Source organism: Oncorhynchus mykiss, unplaced genomic scaffold (genome assembly GCF_013265735.2).
Source record: "Oncorhynchus mykiss isolate Arlee unplaced genomic scaffold, USDA_OmykA_1.1 un_scaffold_249, whole genome shotgun sequence".
NCBI classification, from domain to species: Eukaryota; Metazoa; Chordata; class Actinopteri; order Salmoniformes; family Salmonidae; genus Oncorhynchus; species Oncorhynchus mykiss.
In genome coordinates this window covers 125,660-144,306 of record NW_023493708.1, presented here as the reverse complement: position 1 = coordinate 144,306, position 18,647 = coordinate 125,660, and the positions used below count along the sequence as shown (strand labels likewise).

Here is an 18,647-nt window from a genome sequence, read left to right as displayed (position 1 = left end):
TAATGCAGTAACACTTTATTTGAATAGTCCATCTGTAGATGCTCTTCAGACTATCAGTAACATTTCAACTAACCAGTGTTGGGGAGTATTAAACTATATGCGGTTCAACTAGTAATTGAACTACATTTTGCATCAGCTTTGTGGTAGTCAAATTAAATTCATATCATGTTATGTCATGTAACAGTGCTGTTCTGAACGACCAGTTGAAAAACGTGGTGTTGGGTTGTGGGTTCAAAATGCACAACTGCCCTTCAAATACGCCACACGGAGCAAACGTAGGAGATTTCAAAGTCTGTTCAAGAACATTGAAGAACGTTTTGGGGAAACGTGTTGTTCAGTACAAGCAATTACGCAATGCAGCAGACGTTCAGTTGAACTGAGCGCACCCCCGAACTAACTTTCTCACAATCGCTCTACAAACAAATTGCCCAGCATGGTTCATTTCTGAACTGTAAGAGTTAGACCAGTAGCTTAACGTAATACACAAATTGTTATTTCAGTTGTGATTGGGATATATTTACCAAATTATCAGGAACGTTTTAGATGTATTTTCCCTTCAAAAAATGCACCAGAAACAACCATTTCACAGCTATTTATTTTAAAATGTTATGACATGGGGGCATGCCCCATTGACCTTGACCCCTCCCCAATGGGCAACACAAAGTTACACCCTTGATGTCTATAGTCCGAAATTGTAATTTATTTTGCCACTATGGCCTATTTATTGCCTTTCCTCCGGTAATCCTACCTCATTTGCACACTGTATATAAACTTTTTTTTCTACTGTATTATTGACTATGTTTGTTTATTCTGTGTGTAACTCTGTTGTTTGTGCTGCACTGCTTTGCTTTATCTTGGCCAGGTCACAGTTGTAAATGAGAACTTGTTGTCAACTAGCCTACCTGGTTAAATAAAGGTGAAAAGAAAATAGCAGCAAAGGGGGGACCAACTCCATGATGTTCGACGAGCAGATGTCCACAAACTTTTGGTCATGTAGTGTATGTAACCATGGGTCTACACGGGGGGGGGGCATCATTGTAAAAATAAGAATTTGTTCTTAAAGCTACAACGCAACTCTTTGGGCACCCTGACCAAATTCACATAGAAAAGTGGGTTATATATCTTTCATGCTCATTGAAAGCAAGTCTAAGAAGCAGTAGATATGTTCTATGTGCTCTATTTCTATGATTCATGTTAAGTTTAGTGGTCTTTTCCTTTCGGTTTTGTACACCGGCTTCAAACAGCTGGAAAAAAACTCTGGTTATTGAGAATATATTTCACAGCGGTTTAGATGGCACAATGATTCTCTACACAGGTAGTATTCATCTCTTACCCTGAGGTCCGGCACCTGCTGGATTTCTGTTCCACCCGATAATTAATTGCACACACCTGGTGTCCCAGGTCTAAATCAGTCCCTGATTAGAGGGGAACAATGAAAAATAAGCAGTGGAACTGGCTTCGTGGTCCAGAGTTTTTAGGCACAAACTGAAATTAGGCAAACTATTAGAATTTTAGCAACCAGGTAATGGCGGTGCGATTTCTGCATATTCTACTTTTAAGTAGTTAACCACATAGCTACCCCGTCTATCTGCAATAACCATTTTTGCACGAACCATGACTCACCGCACTGCTGCTACTGTCACTTTATTCCTAGTTATATGTACACATCTACCTCGTACCCCTGCAGACTTGGTACTGGTACCTCTTGTATATAGCCATGCTATCGTTATTCATTGTACATTTTACAAAGCATGTGACAAATAACATTTGAGTTGCAGTGAAACTCCTGTTCCTATTGCAGTCTTTTTACCTTCCCTCCCATTCAAAATAAAATAAGCTGCAACATGTCATCTCGTAGAGTGACTAGAGTATCCATTGAGGAATTTGGTGCATATTGTGTGATATAAATGAGTTCTAGACTTGTCACTAGCGCAAAACGTAAACATTTTATTTACAAAGCTTGGTCATACAGAGTAAAAAAAAAAAATGTAGCTATAACCTTGATTTGTGCAACAGGCGGCCACACAAAATCACAGCTCGCTTGTCGCACAGTTGCTATAGCAATTTTATTTTTGGGGAAAAAAATAAAGAATGCAGACAAAGGGTAAGAAATAAACCTAACAATGTATTCATAATTCATCCAACAAAAATATTAAAAGCGCAGACCCAAAATGAAATACCAATCCTGAAGTCCTCACACAGGTATACATAAAGGGGAGTTGACAGTGAAATTGTGGAATGCGGAGTGGTGCGCTGCTTGAGAACCTTGGGAATGTCTCTGGATTCCATGGGGCGGAGGCAGCTCCAATCTGACCAACCGTCTGGTACAGCCTTGCCCTAGACTAGAGGTCGACCGATTAGGATTTTTCAACGCCGATACCGATTATTGGAGGACCGAAAAAAACGGACAATGTTTTATTTATTTATAATAATGACAATTACAACAATACTGAATGAACACTTATTTTAACTTAATATAATACATCAATAAAATCAATTTAGCCTCAAGTAAATAATGAAACATGTTCAATTTGGTTTAAATAATGCAAAAACAAAGTGTTGGAGAAGAAAATAAAAGTGCAATATGTGCTATGTAAGAAAGCTAACGTTTCAGTTCCTTGCTCAGAACATGAGAACATATGAAAGCTGGTGGTTCCTTTTAACATGAGTCTTCAATATTCCCAGGTAAGAAGTTTTAGGTTGTAGTTATTATAGGACTATTTCCCTCTATACCATTTGTATTTCATTAACCTTTGACTAATGGATGTTCTTATAGGCACTTTAGTATTGCCAGTGTAACAGTATAGCTTCCGTCCCTCTCCTCGTTCCTCCCTGGGCTCGAACCAGCAACACAACGACAACAGCCACCATCGAAGCAGCGTTACCCATGCAGAGCAAGGGAAACAACCATTCCAAGGCTCAGAGCGAGCGAGTGATGTTTGAAATGCTATTAGCGCGCGCTAACTAGCTAGCCATTTCACTTCGGTTACACCAGCCTCATCTCGGGACTTGATAGGCTTGAAGTCATAAACAGCGCAATGCTTGACGCACAACGAAGAGCTGCTGGCAAAACGCCCGAAAGTGCTGTTTGAATGAATGTTTATATGCCTGCTTCTGCCTACCACCGCTCAGTCAGATTATATGCAACGCAAAACACATTAGATAATATCTAGTAATATCAACCATATGTAGTTAACTAGCGATTATGATTGATTGTTTTTTATAAGATAAGTTTAATGCTAGCTAGCAACTTACCTTGGCTTACTGCATTAGCTTAACTGGCAATCTCCTTGTGGAGTACAACTAGAGAGAGGCAGGTCGTTATTGCGTGGGACTAGTTAACTGTAAGGTTGCAAGATTGGATCCCCCGAGCTGACAATGTGAAAATCTGTCATTCTGCCCCTGAACAAGGCAGTTAACCCACCGTTCCTAGGCCATCATTGAAAATAAGAATGTGTTCTTAACTGACTTGCCAAGTTAAATAAAAAGGTATAAAAATGTATAAATATAAAAAAAATAATACATTTAAAAAAAAAATCGGCACCCAAAAATACCGATTTCTGATTGTTGTGAAAACTTGAAAAATCGGCCCTAATTAACCGGCCATTCCGATTAAAATCGGTCGACCTCTACCCTAGACAGGCTCAAAGCTGGGAGAGAGTCGTGGCGTAGGCAGGGTGGGCGTCAGGGTGGAGAGGGAAGGGGTTGGTAACTTGATAGGCTGCCGTTTTCTGCTCATAATCATCGTTGTCAGGCTCTTGCTTTCTCTTCTCTCCTTGAACAGCCTTGATTTCTGGTAGAAATGGGAAAGGGTTATTATACTATACTAGTGATGCACTGACATGACATTTTTGGCCGATACCGATATGCAACATTTTCCTTGCCAAAAAACCTGATACCGATAACCAATATTTCAAATTTTAGCAGCCTTTTAAGCATTCTAGTACAGTTAAATAGTTAACACACACAACCATGGACGCAGCGGTCTAAGCCACTGCATCTGAGTGCAAGAGGCGTCACTACAGTCTCTGGTTCAAATCCAGGCTGTATCACATCCAGCCGTGATTGGGGGTCACATAGGGCGGTGCACAATTGGCCCAGCGTCGTCCAGGTTTGGCCGGGGTAGGCCGTCATTGTTGTTCTTAACTGACTTGCCTAGTTAAATAAATGGTTACACACAAACTGACTGTTGTTCAGTCGTTTCATTCTCAACCAGGATTGATATGGAATGCCGTTTGGGTCTTTGCACAGCAAAAAAGATGCATATCGATGAATTGTTGTGACATGAAATTCAAGTGATAATGTAAAAAATGTATGAACGCGTTAAATTATTGTGACATGCAGTCATATTCAGGTCCTGATTGGTCACACCATTTAACGTGTCAAATAAGCTTGTTGACCAATCAGGACCTGAATATGACTGTACGTCACAATAATTTAACATGTTCATTAATTTACGTAGTTATTAAAAATTGATTACACCATAATTTCTATTTCATATATGTCACAACGATTCATCGGTACGTATGCTATGATGCTGGTAAAGTTGTCTCGCACAGTGCTGGTCATAAAAAAAGAAGCTAGCTAGCTCATGGATGCAAACAATGTTCTTCCCCAAAAACATAGCAAAACCACATGTTTCAGTAGCATAGCTAGGTGTCATCTAAAATAACCCTAATTTATAAGACAGTTCTTATTTGATTAATGGTGGTCGGACCCATCTATGTGAAGCTAGCCACAATAAGGATTAGCCACACTAGTGGACTTTGCGGTTAGCCTTCAAAATAAAAGTTTGGCATAATGCTACTATTTGTATTAATTTGCATCACTGTCAATGACACTTATTTTGAAGGCAAACTGTGAATTCCACTATTGTGCCTAATCCTTATTGTGGCTAGCTTCACGACACATAACCCGGTCCGGTCGAGCATCACTAGCATTGGGCAACAGGGTTAAGTAGCTGGCTAGCAATTTATTTTCATGAACTGAAGTTCAATTTCAATAGGTGAACAACAAGTGGCAACCTAGCTAACACTTACGATTCCTAAATCATTGCTAAGAATAATGAAAATGACTGCAGTTTCTACTGTTATTGCTTTTCAAGCTGGTTGTATTGGTGCTACCTAAAGCTAGCTACCCCAGAAGATGAGGTCAAACAAATGACGCTTTATTAAACGCGGTATTGTAAGCATCGTTCATGGCCTTTATTAAACGCGGTATTGTAAGCATCGTTCATGGCCTTTATTAAACGCGGTATTGTAAGCATCGTTCATGGCCTTTATTAAACGCGGTATTGTAAGCATCGTTCATGGCCTTTATTAAACGCGGTATTGTAAGCATCGTTCATGGCCTTTATTAAACGCGGTATTGTAAGCATCGTTCATGGCCTTTATTAAACGCGGTATTGTAAGCATCGTTCATGGCCTTTATTAAACGCGGTATTGTAAGCATCGTTCATGGCCTTTATTAAACGCGGTATTGTAAGCATCGTTCATGGCCTTTATTAAACGCGGTATTGTAAGCATCGTTCATGGCCTTTATTAAACGCGGTATTGTAAGCATCGTTCATGGCCTTTATTAAACGCGGTATTGTAAGCATCGTTCATGGCCTTTATTAAACGCGGTATTGTAAGCATCGTTCATGGCCTTTATTAAACGCGGTATTGTAAGCATCGTTCATGGCCTTTATTAAACGCGGTATTGTAAGCATCGTTCATGGCCTTTATTAAACGCGGTATTGTAAGCATCGTTCATGGCCTTTATTAAACGCGGTATTGTAAGCATCGTTCATGGCCTTTATTAAACGCGGTATTGTAAGCATCGTTCATGGCCTTTATTAAACGCGGTATTGTAAGCATCGTTCATGGCCTTTATTAAACGCGGTATTGTAAGCATCGTTCATGGCCTTTATTAAACGCGGTATTGTAAGCATCGTTCATGGCCTTTATTAAACGCGGTATTGTAAGCATCGTTCATGGCCTTTATTAAACGCGGTATTGTAAGCATCGTTCATGGCCTTTATTAAACGCGGTATTGTAAGCATCGTTCATGGCCTTTATTAAACGCGGTATTGTAAGCATCGTTCATGGCCTTTATTAAACGCGGTATTGTAAACATCGTTCATGGCCTTTATTAAACGCGGTATTGTAAACATCGTTCATGGCCTTTATTAAACGCGGTATTGTAAACATCGTTCATGGCCTTTATTAAACGCGGTATTGTAAGCATCGTTCATGGCCTTTATTAAACGCGGTATTGTAAACATTGTTCATGGCCTTTATTAAACGCGGTATTGTAAACATCGTTCATGGCCTTTATTAAACGCGGTATTGTAAACATCGTTCATGGCCTTTATTAAACGCGGTATTGTAAGCATCGTTCATGGCCTTTATTAAACGCGGTATTGTAAACATCGTTCATGGCCTTTATTAAACGCGGTATTGTAAACATCGTTCATGGCCTTTATTAAACGCGGTATTGTAAACATTGTTCATGGCCTTTATTAAACGCGGTATTGTAAGCATCGTTCATGGCCTTTATTAAACGCGGTATTGTAAGCATCGTTCATGGCCGGTGTTTGCAGACTTTTTTGTAGAGCTTTGACAGTTCTACTGTATCATTTTTGACACGCAAAGACCCAAACGGCGTTCCATAGTATGTATGTCATAATGCTATTACGGTGTTACTCCGGTAGGAGCTATTCTGAAACATAGCGCAATTGGTAGTGTGTACCAGTGCTCGACCAGTCGGCGAAAGTCAACGTCACCCACGTGGCGTCATTAGCTCATGTACCTACTTTATAGGTATGCATGTCAGCTTTGACATCGGTTTTGCACATTGGCGCTAATCAGATGTGTTCACCGATATATCGTGCATCCCTATACTATAACGGTACTGTACTTAGTGAAGTATCCAAAAGTGAGCTTGTGTCAAAGTATGAATGACATACCATCTTCGTCAACTTCATCATCAATGCCAAGGTCTTCCTCCTGGAGAGAAGTGACAGAGCAGGTCAGCATCCACAGAGCTCTCAAACCATGTTGATCTTTTTAAACTATTGGGTCACAAACAAACCGAAAATGGCTTTACCTCCTTATCTTCGCTGATCTCATCATCCTCTCCTACTACTACTCCCTCCTCTTCATAGTCATCATCCTCCTCGTCAAAGTCTTCCTCCTCTATGTCCTCATCCTCTCCTAAAAAACAAATACACCACCTCCATTGTCAGTCAACACAGAGAAATGCCGACAAACCCTACAAATACACAACAGAATTGCCTTCCATGACAAAACATATAGATTGCAATATATAAATATTCCATTTAGCAGATGTTTTATAGTGATGCGAGCATACATTTTACGAACAGGTGGTCCCGGGAATCGAACCCAGTATCCTGCCGTTGCAAGTGCCATGCTCTACCAACTGAGCTACAGAAGACCTTCCAGTCAACGCACATCTGCACTTACATTTCCTTGTATTCCCTCAAAAACACAAACTAAATGGCTGCCCACCCTCATCGTCGTCATCGTCGACCTCTCCGTCCGAGTCGGTCGCCTCCCGGTCCTCCACGTCGTACCCGTCCAGGTAGGTGAGCTGAGGGAGCAGCTTGAACACACTCTCCCTGTAGTCGTTCAGGTTGGTCACCTCACAGTTGAACAAGTCTAGAGACTTCAGGGCATCCAGCTTTTTCTGTGGGACCAAATTGGTCAAAACTATATGGGGAAATGAAATTTGAGGCATAGCCTGAGCCAATGAGATGGTGTCGCACTGTATTGTGCTCTACTGGGAGTTGTGTACCTACCAAAGGTTCCAACGTGCTGATGTCTTTCAGTTGGTTCCCGCTTAGATTTAGATGTGTGAGGTTGGGGAGTTTCTCTGCTAGCACGTCAAGGCCACCAGAGATTCTGTTGTCACTGAGTTCCAACTGCAACATAATGTGAAGATATCAGTCACTTCTGTCCAAAAACACCAAAGCAAGTAACAGCCTTTCAGAAAATAATGACTACGTCCCAAATGGAACCCTATTCCTTACATAGAGCACTACTTTAGACCAGGGCCCTCAAAAGTGCACTATATAGGGAATAGGGTGCCATTAGGGATGAACAAATGGCTCTTTCTATACCACCCCCTGGCAGAATTTAAGGTATTTTTCAAAAGGAGTTAACACAAATGTTACTGTAAGTGTAAGCTTGTGTTAAAAATTGAGAGCCCCCCCCCCCCCCCCACCTTTTTCAGTTTCCCAAGTTTGGGAAGGTTGGAGACTGAGATTAGGCCAACGTTTATCAAACTGAGGAATTCCAGATTGACAAATTCTTCTGTAAGGCCTTTGATTTTCCCTTCATTTGATCTGCAGTTGTCCAGGACAAGTTCCCGTACCTATAAGGATAAAATAATTTGTTCAATTGTAATCCATGTCATTCAAAAGGAAAAAACACATGCATGAGTTGTTTCAGATGCATTAAACACACAATGGATAATGCACCCATATTATGAAAAACATGTTATGCATTTATATAAAAGTTGTGGGAAACCTGTTTAGAATAGTCACATGTTGGCAACAGTAACTTGCTGCATCAATATTTTTCATAGATAAAAACAAAAAGCTTTTAATCTAAACTTCAGGATGAAAAAGGTCAATACACAAAATATGGACCGCAATGATAGGAGTGGCTGTTATTCCACTAACAGTTTCCCTGACTTCTGTATGAATACTTGCAACTGCTCAGTTCCTAGTTACAAAATGTTCCATTTAATTGTTTAAAGAGCAGAGTTCACATTTAATAGTCAGGGACAGTCGTTGCGCAACAAAAGGGTTGAAGAAAGTTAACGCTGAACGTCAAAGGTCATGATTTGCACACTAACAAAGTGAAACATTGATAAGGCTGTCGAGGGGAGCCATCAAAAGCATTTGGTTGCATTGTTTTGTCGAGGCACCGCGGTTGTTTCTTTAAACCAGCTGCCACGAGGAAGAACCGCACATTACAGTTCTACCTTCACTTGCCCGCTGTTCAGTCACTAATGACACATGCAATGCTTTTTGTTAGCAAGCTCGCTACAGGCTAGCCATTGCCCTTTTAAGCGCTGCCGTGCAGTGGAGGACCTGCAAGAGAAGCCCGACTGCCCGCCATTACCTACCCTACAGCAATGGAAAGGATTGCAAATATACTCTAAAGTGAAAACATTGGAGATAAATTGATTGACTAGCCGTCGAGCGAACAACTGATAGGACAGTTTGTTAGAAATTAGGTTGCAACTGCAGCCCGCAAATCAGGGTTTTCCTACAGGAGCCTCTCTATATTGTAATGACCTGACTAGATCATAAAGGAACAATTGTCCAGACTGAGGCTCGAGTTTACGAATTGACGGTTTATTAACCCAACTTTACACAGGCTACTGTTTGGCCGTAGCCCACACCAAATAAATTAAGGATACCCCACAAACCAACCGTGACCTTCTCTTGTGAAGCCCAGACGTAAGAGAGAGAACAATGGCTAAACCTGGTCTTAACTTCCAATGCTCCATCCCCCTGCCCAACCCCCTTCCACACCACTCTGCCAACCACCAGGATGCCCAGCATCAGAACATTACAGGCATTCCCGTGATTGGGAGATAGCAAGTTGATTGGCATGTCGGACACCGAGAACACTGATAAGTACAACACAACCCATTTATAGCCTAACACACAGCTGTCTGTGCGGGTTGCTACACAGCCCCCCCACCACAAAGTCCCTCGTCCCCTACCCTCTCCAGGACGCTGCAGGGTCCCACCCAGTGCCTGTCCAACTTGGGACATCTGCCTTTTTTTCTCAGGGGGCTGTAGACCCAGACAGCTCCCCAGCCACCATGTGCCTTCCCCAGGTGTGCACGTCATAGTTCCTTTTCTGCCTCACACCTGCATTCACCAGCTTCTCTCTGGCGAAGGTGTGGGCGGTCTCTGGGCGGTCCTGGAGTCTCCGGGCATACTCCGGCCCCGGGGGAACATGAGGGCTATCCAGGGGCCGACCAAATGCCATCTCCGCAGTGGTGCGAATCTCTCTCCCCAGCATGAGGAGGGCAGGCGTGCAGGAGGTGGAGTCTTGGACAGCGGAGCGGCATGCCATGAGGACCATAGGCAGGTGCTTGTCCCAGTCACGCTGGTGTTTGGCAGAGACGATGGCCTGCTGCTGTCCAAGCATTGTGTTGAAGCGCTCCACAAGGCCATCACTTTGAGGATGGAGAGAAGTAGTGCGGGTCTTGTGCATACCCAGCCTCTCACACATGGTGGCGAACACACGGGACTCAAAGTTTCTGCCTTGGTCGCGCCAAACCTGCTGAACATCCCCGCTGTCAGGGCGTCGACAATGGTCTCTGCCTCCTGGTCAGGCAGAACATAGGCCTCAGGCCATTTTGTGAAATAGTCCATGGCCTTGAGCACCCAGCGGTTTCCACTGTCTGTGGTGGGGAACGGCCCAACTACATCCACTCCCACCCTCTCCATGGGAGCCCCCCACTGGGAACTGTTGGAGCTGAGCACGAGAGCGGCCTGGGGGTCCCTTTTTCGCTGTGCAGTGGTCACAGTGGCGGCAAAAGTCCTCCACATCCCTCTTGTGCTGCCCCCAGTAAAAGCCCTGACAGAGGCGGCGCAGTGTTGTGACCTCAAAGTGTCCAGTCCCCACCCCTCCATGAGTACTTTGGAGCACAGCCTCCCGCAATTATTTTGGGACCACCACCTGCCACCTCTCCTCTCCCGTAGCCGACTCCTTCCATGCCCGCTGTAGCACGCCATCAGCCAACCGCAGTCTCTCAAACTTTGACCACAATCCTTTGGTCGCGAGTGAGAGCGCTGTCACCTCTTCCCATGGTGGCCTCACCTGCGCCTCTACCCACTGTAGCACTGGCTGTAGGTCTGTGTCCCGTCCCTGCTGCTGCCCCCATTCAGCCACGTCGACAGTCTGCAGCTCACAGCAGACAGGCCCGCTCGCCCAACACACTGTGGCATAGACCCCCTCCTCTGCACACAGCTCTCTCTCCCGTCCCTCTCTCCGCTCACAGTGGCGGCAGCCGTCTGTAGTACAGGGCCGACGGGACTTGGTATCGGCGTTGGAGTGGCGTGCCCCTGCCCTGTGCACCACTGAAGTCATACAGCTGAACCTCCTCCAACCAGCGAGCCACCTGCCCCTCTGAAAGACATGAGCCACTGGAGAGCAGAGGGGTCAGTCCTTACAGTAAAGGGCAGGCCACCCAGGTAGTACTTGAAGTGTTTGACAGAAGCCACAACAGCCAAGAGCTCCCGCCGGGTGACACAGTAGCGGCGCTCATGTTTGTCAAATGTTTTGCTGAAGTACGAGCACCACTCTCTCCCCCTCTGACCCACCTGGGCCAGCACCCCACCCATGTCCACATGTTACTCGCGTCTGTGTCCAGGATAAAGGGCAAGGTGAGGTCAGTGGGGGGCCTCGATCAGTGCACATTTGAGGGTGGTGAAGGCCTCGTCACACTTCACTGTCTAAGTGAAATCCTTGTCCTTCGGCAGCAGGCGGTTCAGGGGAGCAGCGACGCTTGAGGAGCCCCGTACAAACCTCCTGTAGTACGAGGCCAGGCCCAGGAAGCTCTTCAGCTGATGCTGGTCGGTGGGGGTGGGCCAGTCTCGGACAGCCCCCACCTTGTCCTCCATGGTGCTGATCCCCTCCTTCCCCACTCTGTGACCCAAGAAGCACACCTCTCTCCTCATGAAGTGGCACTTCTCGGGGTGGAGCTTCAGACCTGCGGCAGCCACCCGCTCAAGCACACGCCGAAGCGCCACCAGGGATGACTGGAAGGAGCTGCCATGGGCCAGGATGTCATAGAGGTATACCAGACACTGCTGTTGGGGGATGCCATCCAGCACCCTGTCCATCAAATGCTCAAAAGTAGCTGGAGCGTTGCACAGGCCGAAGCACATAATGGTGCCAGGTTTCCTCCAGACATGACGCTTAGCATTCAGGCCAAAGACTTCAATCTTGTTTTCATCAGACCAGAGAATCTTGTTTTCCATGGTCCGAGAGTCCTTTAGGTGCCTTTTGGCAAACTCCAATTGGGCTGTCATGTGCCTTACTGAGGAGTGGCTTTCATCTGCCCACTCCAGCATGAAGACCTGATTGGTGAAGTGCTGCAGAGATGAGAGAACCTTCCAGAAGGACAACCATCTCCACAGAGGAACTCTAGAGCTCTGTCAGAGTAGCCATCAGGTTCTTGGTCACCTCCCTGACCAAGGCCCTCCTCCCCCGATTGCTCAGTCTGGCCAGGCGGCCAGCTCCAGGAAGAGTCTTGGTGGTTCCAAACTTCTTAAGAATGATTTAAGAATGATGGAGGCCACTGTGTTCTTGGTGTGCCTTCAATGATGCAGACATTTTTTGGTACCCTTCCCCAGATCTGTGCCTTGACACAATCTGTCTCATGGCTTGGTTTTTGCTCTGATGTGTACTGTGGTACCTTAAAATAGACAGGTGTGTGCCTTTCCAAATCATATCCAATCAATTGAATTCACCACAGGTGTCTCAATGATGATCAATGGAAACAGGATGCACCTGAGCTCAATTGAGTCTCATAGCAAAGGGTCTGAATACATATGTAAATAAGGTATATAATTATTATAGAATTATTAATATAATAATAATATAATTTTTAAACAACCATTTTCACTTTGTCATTATGGGGTAACAAAACGTGGACAAGGGGTCTGAATACTTTCCGAAGGTTGCTGGCTGTCACGTGACCTATATCAGTACACTTAACTTGAACATTATGAAACATATATTAGATCAAATACACCTCACGTAGCAAATAGGCCATACATTTTTGTTGACCAAATTCAAAACTCATTGACCGCCATACAAAAACTCCTTGCTTGGTTGGCGAAACAACCCCACTAGCTGGAGGGAGAAAGATTTTCAGCCAAATTAGGCCTCACTTCCTCTTTGTTATAGCTTGTACACACCAGTAGCACAGAACAATCAGACAGATATTTCACCAGTTGTATGAATGTGAAGCATCTGGTTGGTGTCTGGTTAGCATCTGGTCACGCAATACTAAATATGGTGATGAGAGGAAGCCCAGTGGCCAGCAATGGGAGAAGATGGAGTTTGGGCCGACATTTTGCTAATTTTCTCATCTATTAAACATTTGATCTCCATACAGTATTGTGTTTCCAAAACTAGAATCTGTAACAGACAAGAGTTTTGTAGACTTTACCCTTTGCCAAAGTAAAAAAAAAATGTGTTCCATATGAAAAATATGCAATAAATGTTAGAACGTGCCAATAGGATCTCACTAGCTCGTGCATGCTCTGCCCATCTCCTTGGTTGTTCTGCCAACTATGATTAATTTGCTCCCATTGGAAATGACAGGCTCAGGTCTATCTTGGGCACAGGAGGTTGGTGGCACCTTAATTGGGGAGAATGGACTTGTGTTAATGACTGGAGTGGAATGGTATCAAATGTGACTCGTTTCAGAAAAAACCTTGCGTATGTCACGGGTCACTATTTCACAGGAGAGCCATTTGAATATAATTTTTTTTTAAATCAAAATGCATATTTTGGCAGAAATGTCTTCTGAAACATAACTTTCATGTGCCTTAATAAAACTGGTATGCCTTCTGTAAATACAAATAAAATTGTTAAAATACTGAGCCTAGTTGGTTTAGCCACAGAAAGACAGCAACCTTCTCGCTAGCCATGATTGGCGGAGATAATGAGTGGACTGGACATGCCGAGAGATGAGTTCGGATTGGTCTGCCATATAGCACGCTTCTGTCCATTTGAGCTGGTCAGTATGTGTAGGTAATCCTGTCTTGTGCGGCTTTTTTTTTTTTTACAAGTATATTGCGTAGGAGAACTGCGTAAGTGTTGCTCTCCACTTTCTGGAGGACCAAGTTTTAATCAGTGGAATTAGAGAATGATAGCTAAGGAGATGGAGAAAACACCAGTCTCTGGATTACATCTCCAAACTAAGGGCAACCATGGTCAAATACATCAAACACGTGGTTTCCGGCCATTATGAGTCATTCTCCCCGCAGCAGCCTTCTGTGCTCTTGTGTTAGTTATAAAAATCTTTACCAGTAGTGTCCTTCGCCCCCACCGGTCCTTCGCCCCTGCTTGTCAGACATGGTTTTCTCCGGTACGTGGGGGCGACAGTGTGCTAGCTAGCTAACTAACAAGCTAGCACACAGTGTTGCTAACTAGCATGCTAGCACATAGTGTTTCCCCAGCTTCCCGAATGCTGTGGGAGCGACCCGGTACAGTGTCCCGCTAGCTAGCAAAGAGGACTCTGGTATACAGCAGGCGGGGGCGACGCCGTGCGTTAACTAATAAGCTAACAGTGTCGCTGACTAGCAAGCTAGCTAGTTAGCACATGGTATCACCCCAGCCTCCCATGTGTTGTGCTAGTGGGAGGTGGGGGGTGACCGGTAAACAGTGTCCTTCGCACCCGCCTGTCAGGCATGGTTTTCTCCGTTATGTGGGGGCGAAAGTGTGCTAGCTAGCTAACTAACAAGCTAGCAGTGTCACGCCAGCCTCCCGACTGCTGTGCTAGCAACCACTAGACAGTGTCCCGCTAGCAGGCAAAGAGGACTCCGGTACACAGCAGGAGAGGGTGAAACATTTATTTCCCTTTTGATCCACATTCAAAAAGGTGTCACACAAGCATGAAGATGTTGTGCTCTAGGGGTGCATTCATGCGGGAACCAATGGACTTATCGGGGTGTTTCTACAGATGCAGGAGGGGACGTCCCTAAAGATGCAGGAATGCCCACATGCAACAACGCCCTGAATTGCAGGCTGCACACTATTGGAAATCAGTAAAACAAAGATGGAGTTCCTTCCTCTAGAGCTTCAAATACGACAGAATGACAACATGGCGATTCCTGAGATGCAGTGATCTAAACGCTCCAAATAAGAATGACTGTTTACTCGCAGTAATACCGTAAAAATATCAATTAAAATGCATTCAATGTTGAATACTTGCATTCATGCATGCATGAAAAGCCAGAGGGTCGAACGGAGTTTTAGCAACCCACACACCGAACGAACGCCTTTTGCTCGGTCTCATGTCATTCAGGCCGGCTTTTTCACAAGACGGCGACCAACATGTTAATTGTCTTTCCTACACATTATAAAATGTGAAATTATTAACACAAAGTACAAAATATCGACAATGAACGTGGAGCTTGTTGGCCAGTTTCAGTAAGTTTTTTGTTTTCCTTCGTGGTAGTTGCGAGGAATAATATGGCTGGGAATATACATTCGTTGACCGCTCGCAACAGACGAAGTCGATCGAACTGGACCAAAACAATGGAATTGCCATGGAAACGCATATGGGAAAAGGCTGTGGAGGAAAGATTCCGAATTTCTTCATTGCCCCAACGAAATGAGTTTACATTTAGGCAATGTATTTTACACGTTAAGGTAAAAATCGGAGTAGAACGCTTATATGGATGTCCACATCATGTCATCGTAACCAATCAACTGTGTTACAGTTAAAAAAACGACTGACTACCACCGATTTATGTATGCTACCTAACAAGTTTAGCTATATGAACGGGAGTTAGTATTTAGCCGTCACTTCTTCTGAGCCTTAAGGGGCAACTTCTAAACATTATGCAGCGTAAACAGCCAAACATATCAATCGGGTTGTGGGCCTGTGACAATACATAAATAAACCCTTATTTGATACATCCACTTTGTTTGGCGCACATTCAACAAATCTGACCTATCTAATCAATGGAACGGTCTGCATTCCACTGACTCCTTTACCGTATCTACACAGGCGATGTTTTTCCACTCTTCGTTTGCCCGGCGTTTGCTGCTATAGCCCATCCGTGACAAGGATCGACGAGTTGTGCGTTCCGAGATGCCGTTCTGCACACCACTGTTGTACTGCGCTGTTATTTGTCTAACTGTAGCCCGCCTGTTAGTTTGCACGATTCTTTCCAATCTCCTTCGACCCCTCTTATCAACGAGCTGTTTACGCCCACTGGACTGTCGCTGACTGGATGTTTTTTGTTTGTCGCGCCATTCTCGGTAAACCACAGACACTGCCGTGCGTGAAAAGCCCAAGAGTGCGGCTGTTTGTGAGATACTGGATCCGGCGCGTCTGGAACCGACGATCATACCACGCTCAAAGTCCCTTAAGTCACTCTTTTTGCCCATTCTAACGTTCAATATAACAGTATAACTAGACGCCTGTCTGCACGCTTTATATAGCAAGCCACGTGACTGTCTGTAGGAGCGATCCATTTTCGGGAACGGGGTGGTGCACCAAATTATGTGTTTAACCCCTGGAGTGGGGTACTGTATTGCAGCCATCTTGGCACTCAATTGTGAAACAGAGTATTTTAGAAGCTACAGAAAAGCATGTGTCTACATTCGTTTTTGACACGTGTATTCTATTACAGACAACTTAATGCATTCTTTTAAATTATATGAGCTAAGCATAAAATATAAAAATGTTCCTTAAAGTAAAAGAAACGTCCCCTTTTCAGGACCCTGTCTTTCAAAGATAATTCGTAAAAATCCAAATAACACAGATCTTCATTGTAAAAGGGTTTAAACACTGTTTCCCATGCTTGAACCATAAACAATTAATGAACATCCACCTGGAATGTCATTAAGACACTAACAGCTTATAGACGGTAGGCAATTAAGGTCACAGTTATGAAAACTTAGGACACTAAAGAGGCCTTTCTACTGACTCTGAAAAACACCAAAAGAAAGATGCCCAGGATCCCTGCTCATCTGTGTGAACGTGCCTTAGACATGGTGCAAGGAGGCATGAGGACTTCAGATGTGGCCAGGGAAATAAATTGCAATGTTCGTACTGTGAGATGAACAAGACACGGAGACAGGATGGACAGCTGATCGTCTTCGCAGTGGCAGGCCACGTGTAACTGTAACCGATGTGAAATGGATAGCTAGTTAGCGGTGGTGCGCGCTTATAGCGTTTCAATCGGTGACGTCACTCACTCTGAGACCTTGAAGTAGTGGTTCCCCTTGCTCCGCAAGGGCTGCGGCTTTTGTGGAGCGATGGGTACCGATGCTTCGTGGGTGTCAGTTGTTGATGTGTGCAGAGGGTCCCTGGTTCGAGCCCAGGTTGGGGCGAGGGGACGGACTAAAGTTAAACTGTTAAACAGCTACATCCGAACATCACACCTGCGGGACAGGTACAGGATGGCAACAACAACTGCCGAAGAGCCAGATCTCAATCCCATTGAGCACGTCTGGGACCTGTTGGATCGGAAGGTGAGCGCTAGGGCCATTCCCCCCAGAAATGACCGGGAACTTGCAGGTGCTTTGGTAGAAGAGTGGGGTAACATCTCACAGCAATAATTGTCAAATCTGGTGCAGTCCATGAGGAGATGCAGCTGGTGGCCACACCAGATACTGACTGTTACTTTTGATTTTGACCCTCCCCATGAAACATAATTGAAATACTGCAGAATCCCATTCATTCCTATGGAGGACTGCTCCTACTATGGAGTGCCAATATGGCCAACCGGTGGCTTCAAAGCCTCAATGCCCAATAAATAGCATCAGCAATCCAGGGTTTATATACATCATTGGGTCTACCTAAACCTGACCAGAGTATGTAACAAATCAGCTTTAACTTGCCAGAAAATACATTTGTTTATGAATATCAAATCAAACAATGTAGCATTTGTCGAGATGTGAGGCGAGTAGAAGATGATCTGCAACATTGTATATGGCAATGGCCCCTCAACTTCAATCGACTGTTAGCAAGCTAGTATTATAAACTGGGTGGTTCGAGCCCTGAATGCTGATTGGCTGATACCCATGGTATAACATGGCTATGACAAAACATGTATTTTTACTGCTCTCATTTCATTGGAAACCAGTTTATTGGTTAGAGCATTGGCTCAGTAACCGAAAGGTTGCTGGATTGAATCCCTGAGCTGACAAGGTAAAAATCTGTCGTTCTACCCCTGAGCAAGGCAGTTAACCCACTGTTCCTCGGGCTCCGAAAACGTGGATGTCGATTAAGGCAGCCCCCTTAAATGCGGAACACACATTTCAGCTGAAGGCATTGTTGTACAACTGACTAGGTATCCCCCTTCTCCCTTTAAAGTTGGCAATAAGGCACCTTGGGGTTTGTGATATATGGCCAATATACCACAGCTAAGGGCTGTATCCAGGCACTCCACGTTGCGTCATGTATAAGAATAAGAACAGCCCTTAGCCGTGGTATATTGGCCATATCACAAACCCAGAGGTGCCTTATTGCTTAAATATAAAACGTTACATTATGGCTAGGTAGCTTAAGGGGAGGGGGGGGGGGGGGGGGGGGGGGGATAATGGTAGTTATAGCCTACAAGATGTGGATGACCCGAACTAGTGAAACATGCGTTTGCGTAGCTAGCCTAGCTAAATATCTGGGTCCCTACTGAATCAGGAAAAATGTCTAGGACTCAGTTTAGCACAAATATAGTTGGACCTGCTGTAAAAACAATGTATTATTGCTGGGGGATATATAAAAGTGCACTGTCATAAAGGGCGCCCCCATTTAAGCATTTATGCTAGCAACAAACATGGCTACCAAGGTCAATTTAAAATAAACCATTCCGCCTGTGTAATGCATTGTGGAAACGTTGACCTCCTACAACCCCGATGTAGAAGTTA

General features: G+C 44.5%; 1 protein-coding gene across 1 annotated transcript; it reads right to left on the bottom strand.

Annotated features, from left to right (window-relative positions):
• Positions 1 to 3,564: 3,564 nt before the first annotated feature.
• Positions 3,565 to 16,250, bottom strand: LOC110533194 (acidic leucine-rich nuclear phosphoprotein 32 family member B). Its single transcript, XM_036973437.1, has 7 exons — positions 15,768 to 16,250; positions 8,227 to 8,376; positions 7,802 to 7,924; positions 7,512 to 7,689; positions 7,090 to 7,196; positions 6,950 to 6,989; positions 3,565 to 3,793 (listed from the first exon to the last, which is right to left on the bottom strand). The coding sequence occupies exons 1-7, from the start codon at positions 16,248 to 16,250 to the stop codon at positions 3,645 to 3,647; spliced, it is 1,230 nt and encodes a 409-aa protein (XP_036829332.1). The 3' UTR covers positions 3,565 to 3,644.
• Positions 16,251 to 18,647: the final 2,397 nt, after the last annotated feature.